This window comes from Garra rufa, chromosome 2 (genome assembly GCF_049309525.1).
Source record: "Garra rufa chromosome 2, GarRuf1.0, whole genome shotgun sequence".
NCBI classification, from domain to species: Eukaryota; Metazoa; Chordata; class Actinopteri; order Cypriniformes; family Cyprinidae; genus Garra; species Garra rufa.
The window spans coordinates 26,118,852-26,135,214 of record NC_133362.1 but is presented as its reverse complement, the minus strand read 5'-3'; the positions used below and the strand labels follow the sequence as shown (position 1 = coordinate 26,135,214).

The following is a 16,363-nucleotide window of genomic DNA, read 5'->3' as shown; positions in this document are numbered from 1 at the left end:
CAGCCCTATTTATAGAGCCCCTTTTATAGTGATAAAAATATTACTAATTCTATTGTTTGAGTCCTGAACTAAACATAAATGCAATTAAAACTTCGAATAATGCATTATTTGTCTTATTAAAGACATTGTTACTTGTTACGTAAGTAACTGGATGCCTACAATGAGGTGATGGACCCGAGGGGTTCTTTAATGTCTTGTTCCAGGTGCCCTTTTTATACTTTGAGCACCTGCCCCTTTAAAGGTCTCTGCACGGCCCTGCTCAGGGATCTAATATTGGCTGTGATGAAGACAAAGTGGTGGCTCTTCACAGACTTTGATAAGTAACACTTACAGTCAAAGTCTGTTCGCCTCTTGTTTATGTGAATCTTGAAGAAATTCAGATTGAGTCTCGACAGGGGTCTCAAAAGTTGTGATAGAAATGTCCACTTTTTTTTTTTCACCACTGACCTGCCTTTACAAGCTTGGTCTCTGTTCTCATAACCTCAAATCTTTTTCTGAGGCTAAATTCCTTGAGGGCAAAATACTGAAACAAGGTTAAGACAAATAAAAATAATTATAAGGGACAAAATTTATATTTAAATTTTCATCAGTATAAACCTTTGAGAATTAGGCAACCTCTTACTTTGTGGATTTCTAAACTAGAGCTAAAGCATCACTGTACACGTGTTGCATATCATTAATTATCCTTAGTTTACACCTGCATTGAGGTTATAAAAAATATACAAATTCCATGCATGAGTGCTTTCATAACATATTAATTCGGGACAGTTTTTTGTGTAGAAAAATGTCAAAAAGACGTGACTCACACGTAAGCACACATCAGACAAAGCAACTCAATCATGCAAGTCTGTCTTTTCTCAAACAGGCTGTAGGGAGAAGGTGAAAAAGCCAGATAGATGCATCCGAAATGAATGAATAGGGTCAGGAGGATAAAACTATGTTCTGTAAGCATGTGTTCAATCATTCAGAAGCTAGAGACCTTCAAATGCCCTTTAATTTCCTTTGAATCATTTGAGTCACTATACAGGAGATAACCATTAAAAAACAGGTTCCAGGGGATGATTATTAAGTTTTGTGTTGGTTACGCGATATGATCTTCGTGAGGATTAAATTATAGTGTACGTATAAATGCATCAAGGCTGAAGAGGCTTATTCAAATTGGCCATGTTGCAAATCTTGTGGTCCATTTAACACATCTGACAAGTTTTTTTCCTCATACGTTTCATATATCACAGAACAGAAGACTGCAAACTCGTTTAAAGGGGGAAGATGCTTCTTGTAAGAACAATGTTTAAACAGTAACATATTTAGAAACAAGTTTAGCATGATGATGAAACATATGGATGTTTCCATCACTGGATTAAAAAATGAAAAGGTGACTTTTTCTTCCAATTATTATTATTTTTTTCTCTCAGAATTTTGAATTTTGTTTGTTTGTTGCCACCATGAAAAAAAAAATAGCAATGCAAATGCAAAATATCTCACAATATCTCTGACTTTTCTGCTCAGAAATGTAGAATTGCAAGATATACAGTTCAGGTCAAAAGTTAACATACACTTTGCAGAATCTGCAAAATGTTAATTATTTTACCAAAATAAGAGGGATCATACAAAATGCATGTATTTTTTATTTAGTACTCACCTAAATAAGACATTTCACGTAAAATATATTTACATTTAGTCCACAAGAGAAAATAATAGTGAAATCTTTAAAGATCAGGGTAAATTTTTCTTATTTTGTCTTCTGGGAATCATGTAAGTATGTAGTTTCTGAAGGGCAGTACTAAATGAAAAAAAAAAAATATTTAGACAAAAAAAAAAGGAAAATGTACACTTCTTCATTCTGTTTAAAAGTTTACACCCCTGGCTTTTAATGCATTGTGTTTCCTTCTGAAGCATCAGTGAGTGTTTGTACCTTCTGTAATAATTGCATATGAGTCCCTCAGTTGTCCTCAGTGTGAGAAGATGGATCTCAAAATCATACAGTCATTGTTGGAGAGGGTTCAAATACACAAAAATGCTGAAAAAACAAAGTTGTTGGACCTGTTGTTTTGTTTCATACCTAAATTAACCTGCTCTGTTTTGTCTGTTGGTGCGTTGTCAGATTCCTCTTTGCTCCGCAATGTATTTTCACTGCATTTTTAGCATGATGTGTGGTGTGAGTTTCCATAACGTGTTAGTAAGAGAAATAATTATAAATTATAAAGATGTTCTAATTCTTCAATTCAGTCTTTCCCCACTCTAAATTCCAAATCACTCATTAACACATATACACAAACCTTTGACCTTTGAAATTAGATCAATTAGAGGTGGGCGATATGACCTAAAATTACGGTATTTTTCATTTTTTGAACGGTGACGGGATAATATCACGGTATTACTTTTTTTGGAACATTTTGGGAGGAGTAACCTGTCCTGTCCCTTTAGTATGTGAATAAAGTTAATATTTTTATAATATAGTAAGTAAATGGTAGGTATCCTTATCAAAAAGAGACATGGGAGAGTATGCATTCTTAAAATATTTATTTTGCAAAAAACCTAAAGATCTTACTTAACAGTGTACAACAAAACAAAAATAATGTTTTATTGAAATTTAATTTCTGCAATATTTAAAACCTTTAAATAACAGTTTAAAAGTAGACCAATTCTGTGGGGAAAAACGCAGACTTGGCAACCCTGCATCCAACACCAGCTGCTGGAGTTAATTTCATTGCACACATGAGTACGAAATTTTCGTCCGAGATTTTTGCACATTAAAAAAAATACAGGTAATGTTAATCGAGTTTACACACTGCCTCTGAAACTTTCGTCCATCATAAAAAAAAAAATCGGATCGTGTTTGATTTTCTGCATTTTCGCATCCATAATAAGCATTTTGATAAGGATGGCGAATATGAGATAACCAAAAAAAAAACGCATACGAAAATCGGACTCAGTGTACAATGACTTTAGATTTGACTGATCACGGGTCGAAAGTAAAGAGATTACAAACATAGACTGGAGGATTTGCTGCAATCTTGTACTCACTGACAAATATCTATTAACGTTATAAGATGTGCTGCTCCCTTTACACAGAGTGTGCGTTATTGCAAAATCGAAAGTAAAAGTAAACAGGCCGGTCGCGTTCGCCTCGCGCCCGCTCAATTTGTGATGCGCTGTGTAAAATCTTCGGCCGGCCGCCGGGAAAAGTTACGGTCATCCCGACTGCCACTCTGCCCCTGGTATAGACCTTTTTCACAGAAACCGGAAATACGCAATCGCAGGGTATGCAGACTTCCTGTGTAATGTCAACACAGCAGAAAGCCGGATAATTTAAAATTAAAATGGAGAGAGTCTACACTTCCCTCACTGGTTTGCCAATAATAACTTTTACCGACCTGATAAGAGTCGTGGAGGAAAACTCCATCACAAAGAGGAACAAATTGGATAAAGGATATACATTTTTCCACTAAGAGTTTATCCGGGACATTCTAAAACGCTTAACGTGGCTTAACGTACGTAAAAAACGATCAGGAAAACCCAAATTTCTGTCATACCTTACTTGGAACAAACACTAACTACTATCAAAAGAACGAGCCCTTATTCCACAGATAAAGTGAATAATATCACGTTAAGCGTTTTCTCCCCCATAGAAGCCCATTGTAAGGAAACTGCTTAACGTGGTTTAACTTACCTTAACAGCGACCAGGGAAGACCAAACTTCTGTTAAATTTCACTTATAATAAACACTTTCTGCTCTCATTCAGCATATAAAGTGATCGCCCCCCATAGATGTCCATTATACAAAAAAAGCTTAATTTGGTTAATTTTACTTATATTAAACACTGCTGTCAAAAGAATGAGCTCTTATTCAGCATATAAAGTGAATAATATAAAGTGAATAATATCACGCTTTTCTCCCTATAGAACTCCATTAAGGAAAAAGCTTAACATGGTTTGTTATAATGGACTTCTATGGGGGGGCGATCACTTTATATGCTGAATAAGAGCTCGTTCTTTTGACAGCAGCAAGTATTTATTATAAGTAAAATTTAACAGAAGTTTGGTTTTCCCTGGTCGCTGTTGAGGTACGTAAACCACGTTAAGCTGTTTCCTTATAATGGGCTTATTTGGGGGAGAAAACGCTTAACGTGATATTATTCACTTTATCTGTGGAATAAGGGCTCGTTCTTTTGATAGTAGTTAGTGTTTGTTCCAAGTAAGGTTTGACAGAAACTTTAAGCGTTTTAGAACGTCCCGTTTATCCATAACTTTCAAGGTAAGTAACGTAGCTAACGTTAGAGAGCAATCAGGCTAACAAGTTACTAGTGTGTCCACTTAGACCGAGGACTAGGGTTATAAGGTTATGTATGGATAGTATAGAGGACATGTACAACTTTATTAAAGCAATATAACAGTTGTGGTCTTGATGTTACAAACAATTTGCTCAATGTTTTCGCCATCTTTGTTCTTTTACTGGTTACCGGCATACTGGGGCGGAAATAGGTTTACACAGCAATTGCGTATTTCCGGTGCAAAATACGGAAGTTGTGAGAAAGGTCTATAGGCTACAGGCCCGACTTTTCTTCACGGTGTTTCACCAGTCGTTTAATGGCCACTCCCTTTTTACCTACCACCTACAAAGCTGATACGAATATGTTTTACTTTTTTATTTACAACAAGATATATAGTATAAGGACAGGTATTCAGACCACAACTGAACGTTTGAACAAAATTTAATGCCTTATTATTTAGAATTAGCTATTATTGATGTAAATGCAGCTGTTCGAGGCACATAATTGATTTATTACGGTATTGACGGTATTAGAAAATCCATACAAGTTATAAAACACACATCTGAAAGCCAGTCTGTATATTTAACGATTGGTATTTTGATTTATTCTAATGGATAATTACCTTACCTTCTTCGACAGTTCTGTTCCTGGTCAACAACATATTTGCTGGAAGACTTGATAAGACGGGCCTCCATGGAAACGACCCCCGGGATAATGACTAAAGCACATCAGCGCTGCTTTTTAAGAGTCGTTCAAGTTGTCTTGGCTGAAATATGAAGCAAATAAGATTCTCATCAAAAGATCCATTCCATTAATATTTCATGTAGCCTACTCCCAAATCTGTAATAACACTGAACTTAAATTAGCTCCCAGTCTTATGAAGTCATCCTCCGGGCTAAAGGCACTAGGCCATGGGCCACAAAGGCATTTTAACATCATAAATGCTTTCGGTCCAATGAACATGACATTAATTTATGCAGGTAAAGTATTATAGTTTGTGAATCGAATCTGAATAAGAGACATGCACTCAATTAGCCTGATAATAGAGAAGGGACTAATTACAATCTAGTTTTACGCTTCATGTGTTCCACATTTTGCCTTTATTTTATATATGTATAGAATTAGTAGGCTTTGTTTGATCAGCAATAGCATGGCAACTGCTTTCTACATGCTATTTCTTTATGTTATTCAGGAAGTAACAGGAGTGGTTTCCTTTTCCCTTATTTATTCCAAGAGCTCAATAAATAAGATTATATCATGAACATTATTTAGTTACTAATAAAGCTGATCACATTATGGAAAACATAACAAGGAAACACAACAGAAATAATGAAACAAATGACCTGTGGTTATCACTATTACATAATAGAAAATATTAGGCCTACTTTATTTTACTTTTGTATGAGCTGTGCTAATATATTATGCAATGATAGAATCAAATCGGTGTTCTTTACAAGGTAATGTGTGACTTTTTTTTAATGTGATTGAATTTAACAATAATTAACACCATGTTTGGGGGTTAGTAAGAACATTCAAGTAACCAAAGTTACAAAATCTTTGAGAGGAAAATTTTCTCTAATTGACAGGATTTTAAGCTTTGCTTGGGTGCACCTTGAATGTTCTCATCTCCATGGCAACAGAGATACTCTTCTGCCACTCACGACAGCCGAACATTTCTGCTCTTGTTCAGAGCACTGCTTCATTGGCTTTTTCTCTACAAACCACAGCTGCAAAAAGCCAGTTACATCATCTGTGATTTGTTAGATCTGATCAAGCATTTGTCAATTTAACAAGTGTAATTTAACAGCGATTTGACACATAAAACTGAAAAATGTTTGAAAAGATTCAGAGGGAATATCCATATTCTCTCAATCATACAGATTTTCCCAAATGCATTTGTGCTTTTTTCAACAGCAATACTTTGCATTGTACATATAAAATATATGCTCTAGATGGAAGCAGGCCTGCCAGCTGTAAACTACATGAATGGTCTAAAATGAGATGAAATGCCAGTTGAGCATATTTAATATTTTACACTTAAATGCACCCATGCTTGTGTATTATTGGCTGAAAGATCAGGAATCACGGTGCTCAATAAATTACCCAAAAAGGCATATTCGAAGGGAAGCAATAATAAATCTTTACCAGTGCGTCACCCTTGTAAATTATTGATTGCAAATGGTTTGACTCGTTAACATCATCATCTATATTAATCTTTTATTTGCTTCTGAGAGACCAACCAAGCCACTATTTATTTTATGGGAGCGTTTTTACTTCAAGAATGGAAGGATTTAGGTGCCACTAAATCTTGTGTTCTGTAACACGACAGTCTCTCTGTGAAAAATGTTAGAGCCTTTGAGTGAAAAATTGGAGTTTAGGTCAGGGTCAGCTCCTATAAACTACAGTATAGCTACTTTAAAGAGACATGGTGTTCAGCTTTAATCACAGCTATTGGATCATCCATTGTGGTTTTTGGTCACATGGGTCACTGACAATGGAGCTACTAATAAAAAGCTTATTTTGAGAATCACAACATAGTGTCTTGTACAACCTGATTGTGCTGAATGTAGATTGCAGAGACATACAGTACTGTGAAAAAGTCTTAGGCCACTAGTATTTTCACCAGCTAAAAATAGTTTGAAATATCAGCTTACATTTGCAAACATTCATTTTGCCATTAATTGTGAGAGACTAAATGTGTCCAAGATGCTTCAAGAGACCTACCTACAAAGCTACAGTACTGTAAAGTTTTAGGTGCTTGTAAATTCTGTTAAATGAGGATGCTGTCCAAAATAATCAATTACATTCTAATAACTAAATTAAATCAACATTTGATGTGACCATCCTATGCGTTTAAAGCACCTTTTGAGCGCATAGTATTTCAGTTAGCTTTGCAGGTAGGTTTCTTGAAGCATCTTGGAGACGTTGCCACAGTTCTTCTGGATTTAGTCTGTCACGGTTTGTTCTGTTTCTTCATGTCATTCCAAACAGACTGGATGATGATGAGATCAGATCTTTGTGTGGAGCACTGGCTGTTCTCAGACTCCTTGTGCAAACAAAAATCTCACTGCATTATTACAATTATTGCCAGTATGAATGTTTGGAAATGTAAACTTATTTTTCCTACTGGCACACCACAGCAAAAGATAGAAGTAACTGACTTTAGTCCATTTTTTTGTTGGTGAAAATACTAGTAGCCTAAGACTTTTGCACAGTATGTTCCAAAAAAATTAATTGTAGTAAAGAGATAAGGTAACATAGTAATAAAAATTTGGTGCGCACTAATTTTGCTCTTATTACTGAAAGCCTACTTACATAAACATAGAAGCTTATTGATTGAAGATACAATCAGATTTTGAAAAGGTCACTTTACAGGATCTGACCCTCATGGGATCCCACTTGGTAGATCCTATGGAAAATGGAACATTAATTAGTGGAGCCCAGTAAAAGACATTTGCATTTGTATGGCATAACATATTATATTGTTTAAAGAAAAAGTCCACCCAAAAATGATTAATTGCTGAAAACTACATACCCTCAGGAAATCTAAAATGTAGATGAGTTTGTCATCAGAACAGATTTGGAGATAATTAGTATCTTACCTGCTTACAAATGGATCCTCTGCAGTTGCCATCAGAATGAGAATCCAAAAAAGCTGATAAAAAAAAAAAAAATCACAGTACTGCAATCAACTCCATGTCAATTAATTTATGTCTTGTGAAATAAAAAGCTGTGTTGTGTAGATTGCTTGTAGATTATTGTGATTCTGATGGCACCCAATCACTGCAAAGGATCCAATGGTGAGCGCTACCTGATCTCATGGCGAAAACGTACCTGTGGGAACTTTATCACAAGATGTGAAACACATACCAATAAGTACATATCACTGTAGTTTAGAGGTGGAAAAACAGCTAGCACTTGTAATTGTTTTTGTACACAGTTATGATTACAGCTCCATATGTTTCGCTTTTCGGACTTAACAAGCTTGCTTGGTCGCTCTGGCACAAAATTGAACTTAGGATGCGGAATCCTTGAGTACAAATCACATGAAAAATATGACTCACGATAAAAGAGCTGAAAGATGAGAGATTTTAAAACAAGCAAAAGCGGCATGCTTTAGATTGCGTTTTTACGTCACATTCGCTTTTGTTCATAATATCAGATAGGTTAAGGTGTAGTGCAGTATGTTATTTTAAAACATCACGAAGCATTAGAGTTATAGCGCCACTCTACGGACATTTCAAGTCACTTGAGAACTGCGGTGACATGTACAAAGCCAACGTCACATAAAATATACCATATGTTCATCTGTTCTGTGGAAAAAAGAATCTTTTAGCACCACTTAGTGGACATTTCACATCTAATATGTCACAAAATGTAGATGAAGGTATTTCACGTCTTGTGAAAAAGTTTCCATATGTTTTCGTCATGAGATCAGGTTGGGCGAGTAAGTGATGTGATGCTAAATTTCTCCCAAAATGAAGAAACAAGCTCATCTACATCTTGGATTGCCTGAGGGTTTCTGTGGAACTATTCCTTTAGCTAATGTGCAAAATGTATATGTACATTATTAAATGTATATCATTACAAAACAAAATCTGTCAAATCTTGTATCAGATCAGTTGAAGTACTGTAGGGCTGTGCAGAAAAATGTCTTTTTGAACTCTTAGGGACAAGATGACTCAAAAAGATCTGTCTGAAGTAAATCTGAATCACAGGCACACCTCAGAAGCATGCAAAAATGATTTTATGTGAACAGTGCGCACTTCTGTTAAACGTCAGATGGGCAACTGCTGCTTCAGCAACCCAGGAGCCAGGAGATAATTGGATTCCTTTAATTTATGTCACATCTCTATTTTGCACCTTTATGCACACTAGTTTCTGCATGATAGATCATACTTGCAGTAATGCTAGGTAATGCTCACCCAACATGTCCTCGGAATATAATTTCGTTCATTTACGTTTTCGAAGGAAAGTGATTTCACAGACATTTACATTAGCATAATTAAAATCAATTACTATTGGATTAGCTGGGTTTTTGCAGCGAACTCCTGACATCTGATACTAATAACAGAATTACATGATAACATAAAACATTAAAATGAAGGAGTACTCTGAGTCGTCCTTCTCTCTGGATAGAAGGAAACTCATTTGTATTTGTAATTTGTACCTTTCATTGGATTCGGTGGCCTGTAGCAAATCATTACAATCATTAGAGACCATCAGTAAAATTAGTATGTCTCTAAGCCCCAATACATCAACAAGCCATAATGTTAAGTTCAAAGCAGAGTCAAGTGGCAGTCATGGAGACCAACCTGCAAAATCCAAAGGTCCAGCATTATTTTTATTTAGTAAGGATAGTATTGATCTGAAAATAGCAATAGGCTACATTCTATTAATGTGTTTTATTCCTCATTTAAAAAACATATTGATTTAAAAAAGAATATTTAGCATAAGCCTTAAAGTGAAATATGAACCATTTTAGTTGTAAAGAAGAAGAGCTGTTTCACTTTCCGCTCATCTGAACATGAGAAGAAATGATGAAAGACAAGCAATCACAGACAGTGCTCACTGACAGCACTCATTAGCTACAGAGATATAGAAATACAGTAGCTGAGTTATTTTACACCAGATGTGGCAAAGCTAAATCTGACATTTATTACAATGGTTAAGTCCTAACATCTGTATGCAGCTTAGACTAATATGGCTACTCAAGTTAGTAACAGCTATTAATTCAGACTTATCAAGTGTAAAATGTGCTATGCTTGGTTTGAGGAGACCAATGTGAGCTATCACGTTTTGTGACACATAATAAATCTTTGTCAGTGTTATCACGCTGAAATAAAAAAAAGCTCAAGCGTTGTACAGTTGCCATGGTTACCTCAGACAAACGTGTTTTTGGGGGTTACCTCAGACAAACTGTTTAATTATCGACAGGTGACGATAAAGTGTGCGCTATGATTAACTTGTATTGTAACGTTTTTAGGTTAATGAAATGTTAAACCCCAGTCGAAAGTAATATACTTAGGCTACATGTTAAAGGAATATGTGGGGTACTTTCACAATCCCCCGCCTTTTGCTTTGACTCGGTTTTGCTGAGTTAAATCTTTAATTGGGGAGTCAGCTACCCTATAATACTCCATTAACCCATAAACTCAGCTTGAAGATGCAGAAGGGTGATAAATCCACAGCTTCAATCACCGATGAGAAAGTGAGGAACTGGAAAGCCATCAGCGACTGCTGAAAAGCCTCTAGTCATGTGCATATATGTGTGACGTCATTTTGTTGAATAAAATGCGAATACGCGCTATGAGAGACGCTCGATACAATTTCACGAGGGTAATGTAAGAACAGCAGGGATAGATTTATTGTAGAGCCATAAACAATAGAGACTGGTAGCTATACTTGCAGGAGCAGCAGAGCGTCCAAGGCAGAACGGTTGAGAATCGAGCGTTTTGAAGTCGGACAGGTATCGATATCAGAGAACGAGATTGACAAACCCCGGGCGCGTAAAGAACTCTACGAATCTACAGCATTTACCATGGAAACCAGTGGCAACATTTCGGACTTTCTTTATGCGCTTTCAAACCCAGCGATGTCGAACAGCAGCGTATTCTGCCGAAACTTCAGCAACAGCTCCAGTCTTGTGAACATGAACATGAACAGCTCCAGATGTGACAGGACGGCTGAGCTGGACAAAAGCTCAACTCCTGTGATAGTGGCGATCATCATTACAGCGTTGTACTCTGTAGTGTGTGTGGTGGGACTGGTGGGCAATGTCCTCGTCATGTATGTTATTATAAGGTAAGAGATCACACGTAAGTAAATTATTTTACCTGTAGCCATCTGAGATGCCTGGCTCACTCTAAACAGCCCTATTAGAGGATAAACTGCTTTTAAAAACTAGGCTACTTGGAAACCTGTTGAAAGAGATTCTGATAGTGTTTCAATCAGTGTTTCTGGCCATTAGTGTCGTTCATTGCAGAAACTCCTGTTCTGTTGTGTACAGTCGTTCAGCCACAAAAACGGCCTGTCAATAATAGCTGTAGTTCATATGTTATATATAAAATATGTCTGCTTCTCATTTATAAAATATAAATACTTCTCAGCTCGCCACTACCGGCTATATTTCATATCCACTATAATGAAATTGAGCGCGTACGCATTTCTATTACATTCCTGTCAGCGTACGGGAGAACAACACAACACAGTGTCATTCACATTCTGTATGATATGGTGAAATAGTTGTACTTCTCAGTCACACGTGTTAAGTAACATATCGACGTTCGATAGAGATGTTGAATGTAGAAGAACAAGCAAATGGAACAAAACTGGGCGGATGCTTTACATGAATAATCAATGCTGAAATGCAGCAGAAACTGAATGGCTAAAAATAAGAGATTGATATTAAAAAAGGTTCTTTAAGATTCTTCTTAGCTTCGATGCAGTGTGTTTGTACACATGCCCATGCTGTTTTCATTTCATGCACCTACAATTCACAGCTGTCAGCCGCTAAGATGATTCAGGGGTGTTTTTGTGACTTGCCTCATTTAACTAGACACATGGCAAACACATTTGACCTGATCCTATAAATCTAGGATCACAGTCATAGGCATATGGGAAGGATGCAATGAATAGAGTAATTAAACACAAGTCAATGAATTTCAATGAGAGAGTGGGGGCTTGTTTGTCTTCGAGAATTGTGATTAAATAGGTGTCACTATATTTCAGATCACACACACATTAACTGCTTAATTCGGAGATGTTGTGTCTAAGATGTTGAATACATCATTTATATCCACTTCCTAAACGGAATAATATGTGCTCATCAGAATTAGCAGATATATGGGGTGTAAAGACATACAGGAATCGAGAAATTTGTTTTAAATTGCAGAAGCATTGACCTCTGCATAAGGTCATCTGATTTTCGTTGCTTTGTGAAGACTCAGTACTTTCTGAAAGTTTATGAGCAACCAATCACATTTTTAGAGGCGGCTGTCTACAGTGGGAAGCATAAGACAGCTATAGCCCAGTAGGTGCAATCTACTTCTGCGATTAATGAGGCGATTGCAGTCGGGGACTGGTTTATCGACCCTCATCATGTGGTAATAAAATAAGCCTTGGGAGAAATAAAAAATATTGAGAAATGACATAAGGCGTTTTAGAAGTACATTATCATGTTTCCTCTCACGCAGTTATCTTAAGAGGTTAGGAACGGGTCTGGCTGGGAAACCACTTGCGTTCATGCAATTTTTCACCCAAAAATTACAATTTTATTGTTTCAAACATGTTAGAGTTTCATTTTTCTGTGGAACACCAAATATATTTTTCAGAACTGTTTTTGCCCATTCAGTGAAAGTCAGTGAGGTCCAAATAACACTGGATCCCAATAACATTCACTGTATGGGTGAAAAAAAAAACACATTTTAAAAAGTATCTTCTGCATTCCACAAAGGACAGAAAGTTATACAGGTTTGAAACGACATAGGGTGAGTAAATGATGATATAACTATCCTTTTATAGTTCCCAAATGAGGTTTTGTTCGTGGAATAAAAACTGGTGCTTGTAAACAAACCAAATACAAAATATGAGGCAGTGCAAATATCCAACTCCAGCCCCATTGCTCAGATGTTTTACTCTTAGTAAAAACTGAATGTTACTTCTATTTGCACTTGTCAGGGCTATTTAATTCATTTAGGGGCCAAACTGGAAATTTGAAGGGGGAGTGGGACGCCATCCCAATCTCATTCTGGGGGGCCTATAAAATCAGATATTAAATTGATAAGCATATTCAGCAGTTAAATGAACTAATATAACCAACATTTAGTAACATTTATAAAAGGTTAATATTAGTGCTCTCCATCAATGTAAAAAAAAAATCACATTTTTTCTGTAATTAATTGTGATTAATTGCATATTAATATATTTATATTGTCAAAATTTCACACTGAACCTCCAAATTAATATAGAAACAACATAAACAAGTTATATTTGTGATATTTGTTTATTGGAATCATTTTACTAAGGTATCCTATTATTAATAAAGACCAGTATCAGTGATACAAATAATGTCTCTAAATCCATTTTCCTTTAAATTATAGCCATTCAACACTACAGTATAATTGAAAGCCATTATATGAAACATTTAATAGGCTCTGAAAAATATAACTTTTAATTTAGATGAACTTAAAACAATCTTCACATAAGCTATAAATTGTATATGCATAAACTATATACAGTCAAACCAAAATTCATTCAGACACCTACAACATTTCTGACATTATCACAGTTTATTTTCTGCAGTTTAGAAAATGGTAATAACATATGACAAGAACTCAGAGTTAAACTGTGGCAGAACAAATTCATCTTGATAATCACAAATGAATTGCAGTCAAACATAAATTTATTCAGACACCTTTATAATTTCTCACATTATCACAGTTTATTCGCTATAGTTTAGAAAATGGTAATATAATATGACAAGAACTCAGAGTTAAACTGTGTCAGAACAAATTCATCTTGATAATGTATAATTTTGGTCCCAAATATCAATCAATTTTACTAGTAGTCCACTGTATGAAGAATTTTTGGGTATGTCACAGTTTACTTTATTTTGCTATCTTCACTTACATAAATGACCTATAGTGTCCTGCACCTACTAATAAAAAAACTCCTTATGGTCATTTAAGACTTTACAACTCACTTAAGACTGTTTAAGAGGTAATTCGCCAAAACCACACATTTTGACAATTTTGTGTGTATTTTTGTCCATTGAAGTGCAACTGGACTGGCACAGACTTTCAAACATGCTTTTAATATGCTCTTTAAATTAAAAAACAATTTAAGATGTATATATAAGACCTGCATACTCTTTCATCAAGCCAGATGAAGATGATTGACGGTCCGAATTGGACCCGTGGGCCACCGATTGAATAACTCTGGTGTAAAGAGCATCTGACTTTTTTATACTTGGTGTAAATAATGGCTTACAAAATATTAGCATACCATTTTTTAACTGTATTAATGCCAAGTTCTGTCATGAAACTCTAGATAGTGCAGGCTGCTGGGTCCTTACCACAAACCAATGATATTCACAGCATTAAACTTCTTGACACATGCTGATTGGTTCATGTTGCATACAGAGCCAATGAGCTTGCTGCTTTACATTTAAATGGCTGTTTGTTATTCATTAGAGCAGTTCGTAATGCACTTTCAGTTACTCTGAAACCCTCCACTTCCCCAGCTCCACCTGTATAGATCTGCTACACATCACATCACATCAGAACGTCCTACATACAATCCCAAGATCAAAAGTCAAGATCAAAGGCACTTTCTTCAAGTCCTGCTCCTACAACCTTTTAGTGTCACACATGTATCAAAACCAACCCCCTAATACTACAGCACTCTTTTTAGAAAAACTTTGAAGTTTTTTTTTTTTTACTTATTAATAATTTATAGAGTTCCACATAGAATTCCCTTGGTACAAAGCCTAGATGTTCAGTAGAAAAACTTTGCCTTTTAAATAATTTGTTTTCCTTTTGGTGTCAATATGATAAACACCAATATTTAGCCACAGCTGTAAAAATGTGTTCTAAAACGGTCATCGTATCTGTTCAGAGTTTAAATTCAGTTCTCCATAGCTTGACACTGTATATATATATATATATATTAGTGGTGGGCCGTTATCGGCGTTAACGTGCTGCGTTAACGTGAGACTCTTATCGGGCGATAAAAAAAAATATCGCTGTTAATCTATTCTCAAAGTTGGGTTGGGAGCTGGGTCTAAACTACGCAAGCTATGATGACTTTCACCTTGATATTTTAACGCGGATATATACCTAGCCGAATTGCACTGTAGTGGGCGAGATAGAGTCTTCCAACCTACTGTGAAATTACCACATCAAACGAGACGTGCTAACATGGATGCGGCTATGAAGTCGCCGGGTTTGCTTTAGGGCAGGTGCGTTGCTAGACCCTTTTTAGTGAAAATCTGCTGTGCCCCAGTAAAATCTCAAATTTGAGTTATAATTTACTTTGATAATCCCGAAATAAAGACATTAAACTATATGCAACAACTGATTTGACGCTTCTAAAAGCAACGCAGTTTAACCGAAAACTATGCACGCAGATATCCATGCCCGTGCGCGTCTGTGTATTTAACCGCAACACGCACGTCGCGCGTTGCAGAAGTACTTGGTTACACAAGTTTGTATAGTTAATTGTGTTGTAATTTTTTTTTTTTTTTTTTATTAATGGCTTTTGAGCAGTCACCAACTGTTGTTTAAACCTGTTGAGCATCCAGTGTTCAGGGATTCTTGCAATTCACAGTTGTGCAGAAAATAGGTTTTAAGTGCTTAGAGAGGGCAAATGCTGTGAATTTAAATAGCATATGCTTCTTGTTGTCACGGAGAAGCTCATGCGATTGTTTACAGCATTTTGTGTTCTTTACATGTGCCCTGCAGTTACAAGCAAATGAGAAATAAATGGAAAACTTTCATCAATTATATTTTTTAATTTCTTATATACATCATAAGGAAAGGTTAAAAGCTGTTCTTGTTTTTACTACTCTTCCACAGAAAAGTACACAAGCGATGAGGCACAAAAAAATCAATACTGCCCACAATTTCTCTCATTTGTTATATTTATCAAAAGCTTGCTGATATCCCTCCTTTATCTCTGCATATTTTCCCCTTGATTTGTGCCAAGTGAAGCTCAAACATTTAATTATTAAGATAAAAGTAAAAATCGTATCACAGAGACGACCAAAAGAGGGGTTATTCAGTTCATACTCTGCTCTCGACAGCTGAATGATGAATGTGCTCAGGTTTCAGACAGCTATACTCAATCCAGCGCCCACTCTTTACACCCTTTTCGCTTTATAGCATTTCAAACTCTACTTCCGAATTTTCAGGTAAATGTACCATTCATGTATACTGAGCTAACAAAATGGACGGTAGCCACAAATGTTTATTGATCCTTGTGCAAGCTTAATGGTTCTTATGATCCATTATAAAATATGTGTAAATAGGGCTTGTGTCAGGAAGGAAGTTGTTTTGAGAGGTTGTATCCCCTCAAGTAATGTTTTTACC

The 16,363-nt window shown here is 35.9% G+C and overlaps 1 protein-coding gene across 1 annotated transcript in view; it reads left to right on the top strand.

Annotated features, from left to right (window-relative positions):
• Positions 1-10,576: 10,576 nt before the first annotated feature.
• The window catches only part of oprm1 (opioid receptor, mu 1), a 29,162-nt gene continuing 23,375 nt past the window's right edge, over positions 10,577-16,363 (top strand). Inside the window, exon 1 of the mRNA XM_073835043.1 lies at positions 10,577-11,078. Within this exon, the coding sequence (XP_073691144.1) occupies positions 10,816-11,078 (263 nt within the window). The 5' untranslated portion in view covers positions 10,577-10,815. The remainder of the gene's footprint in view (positions 11,079-16,363) is intronic.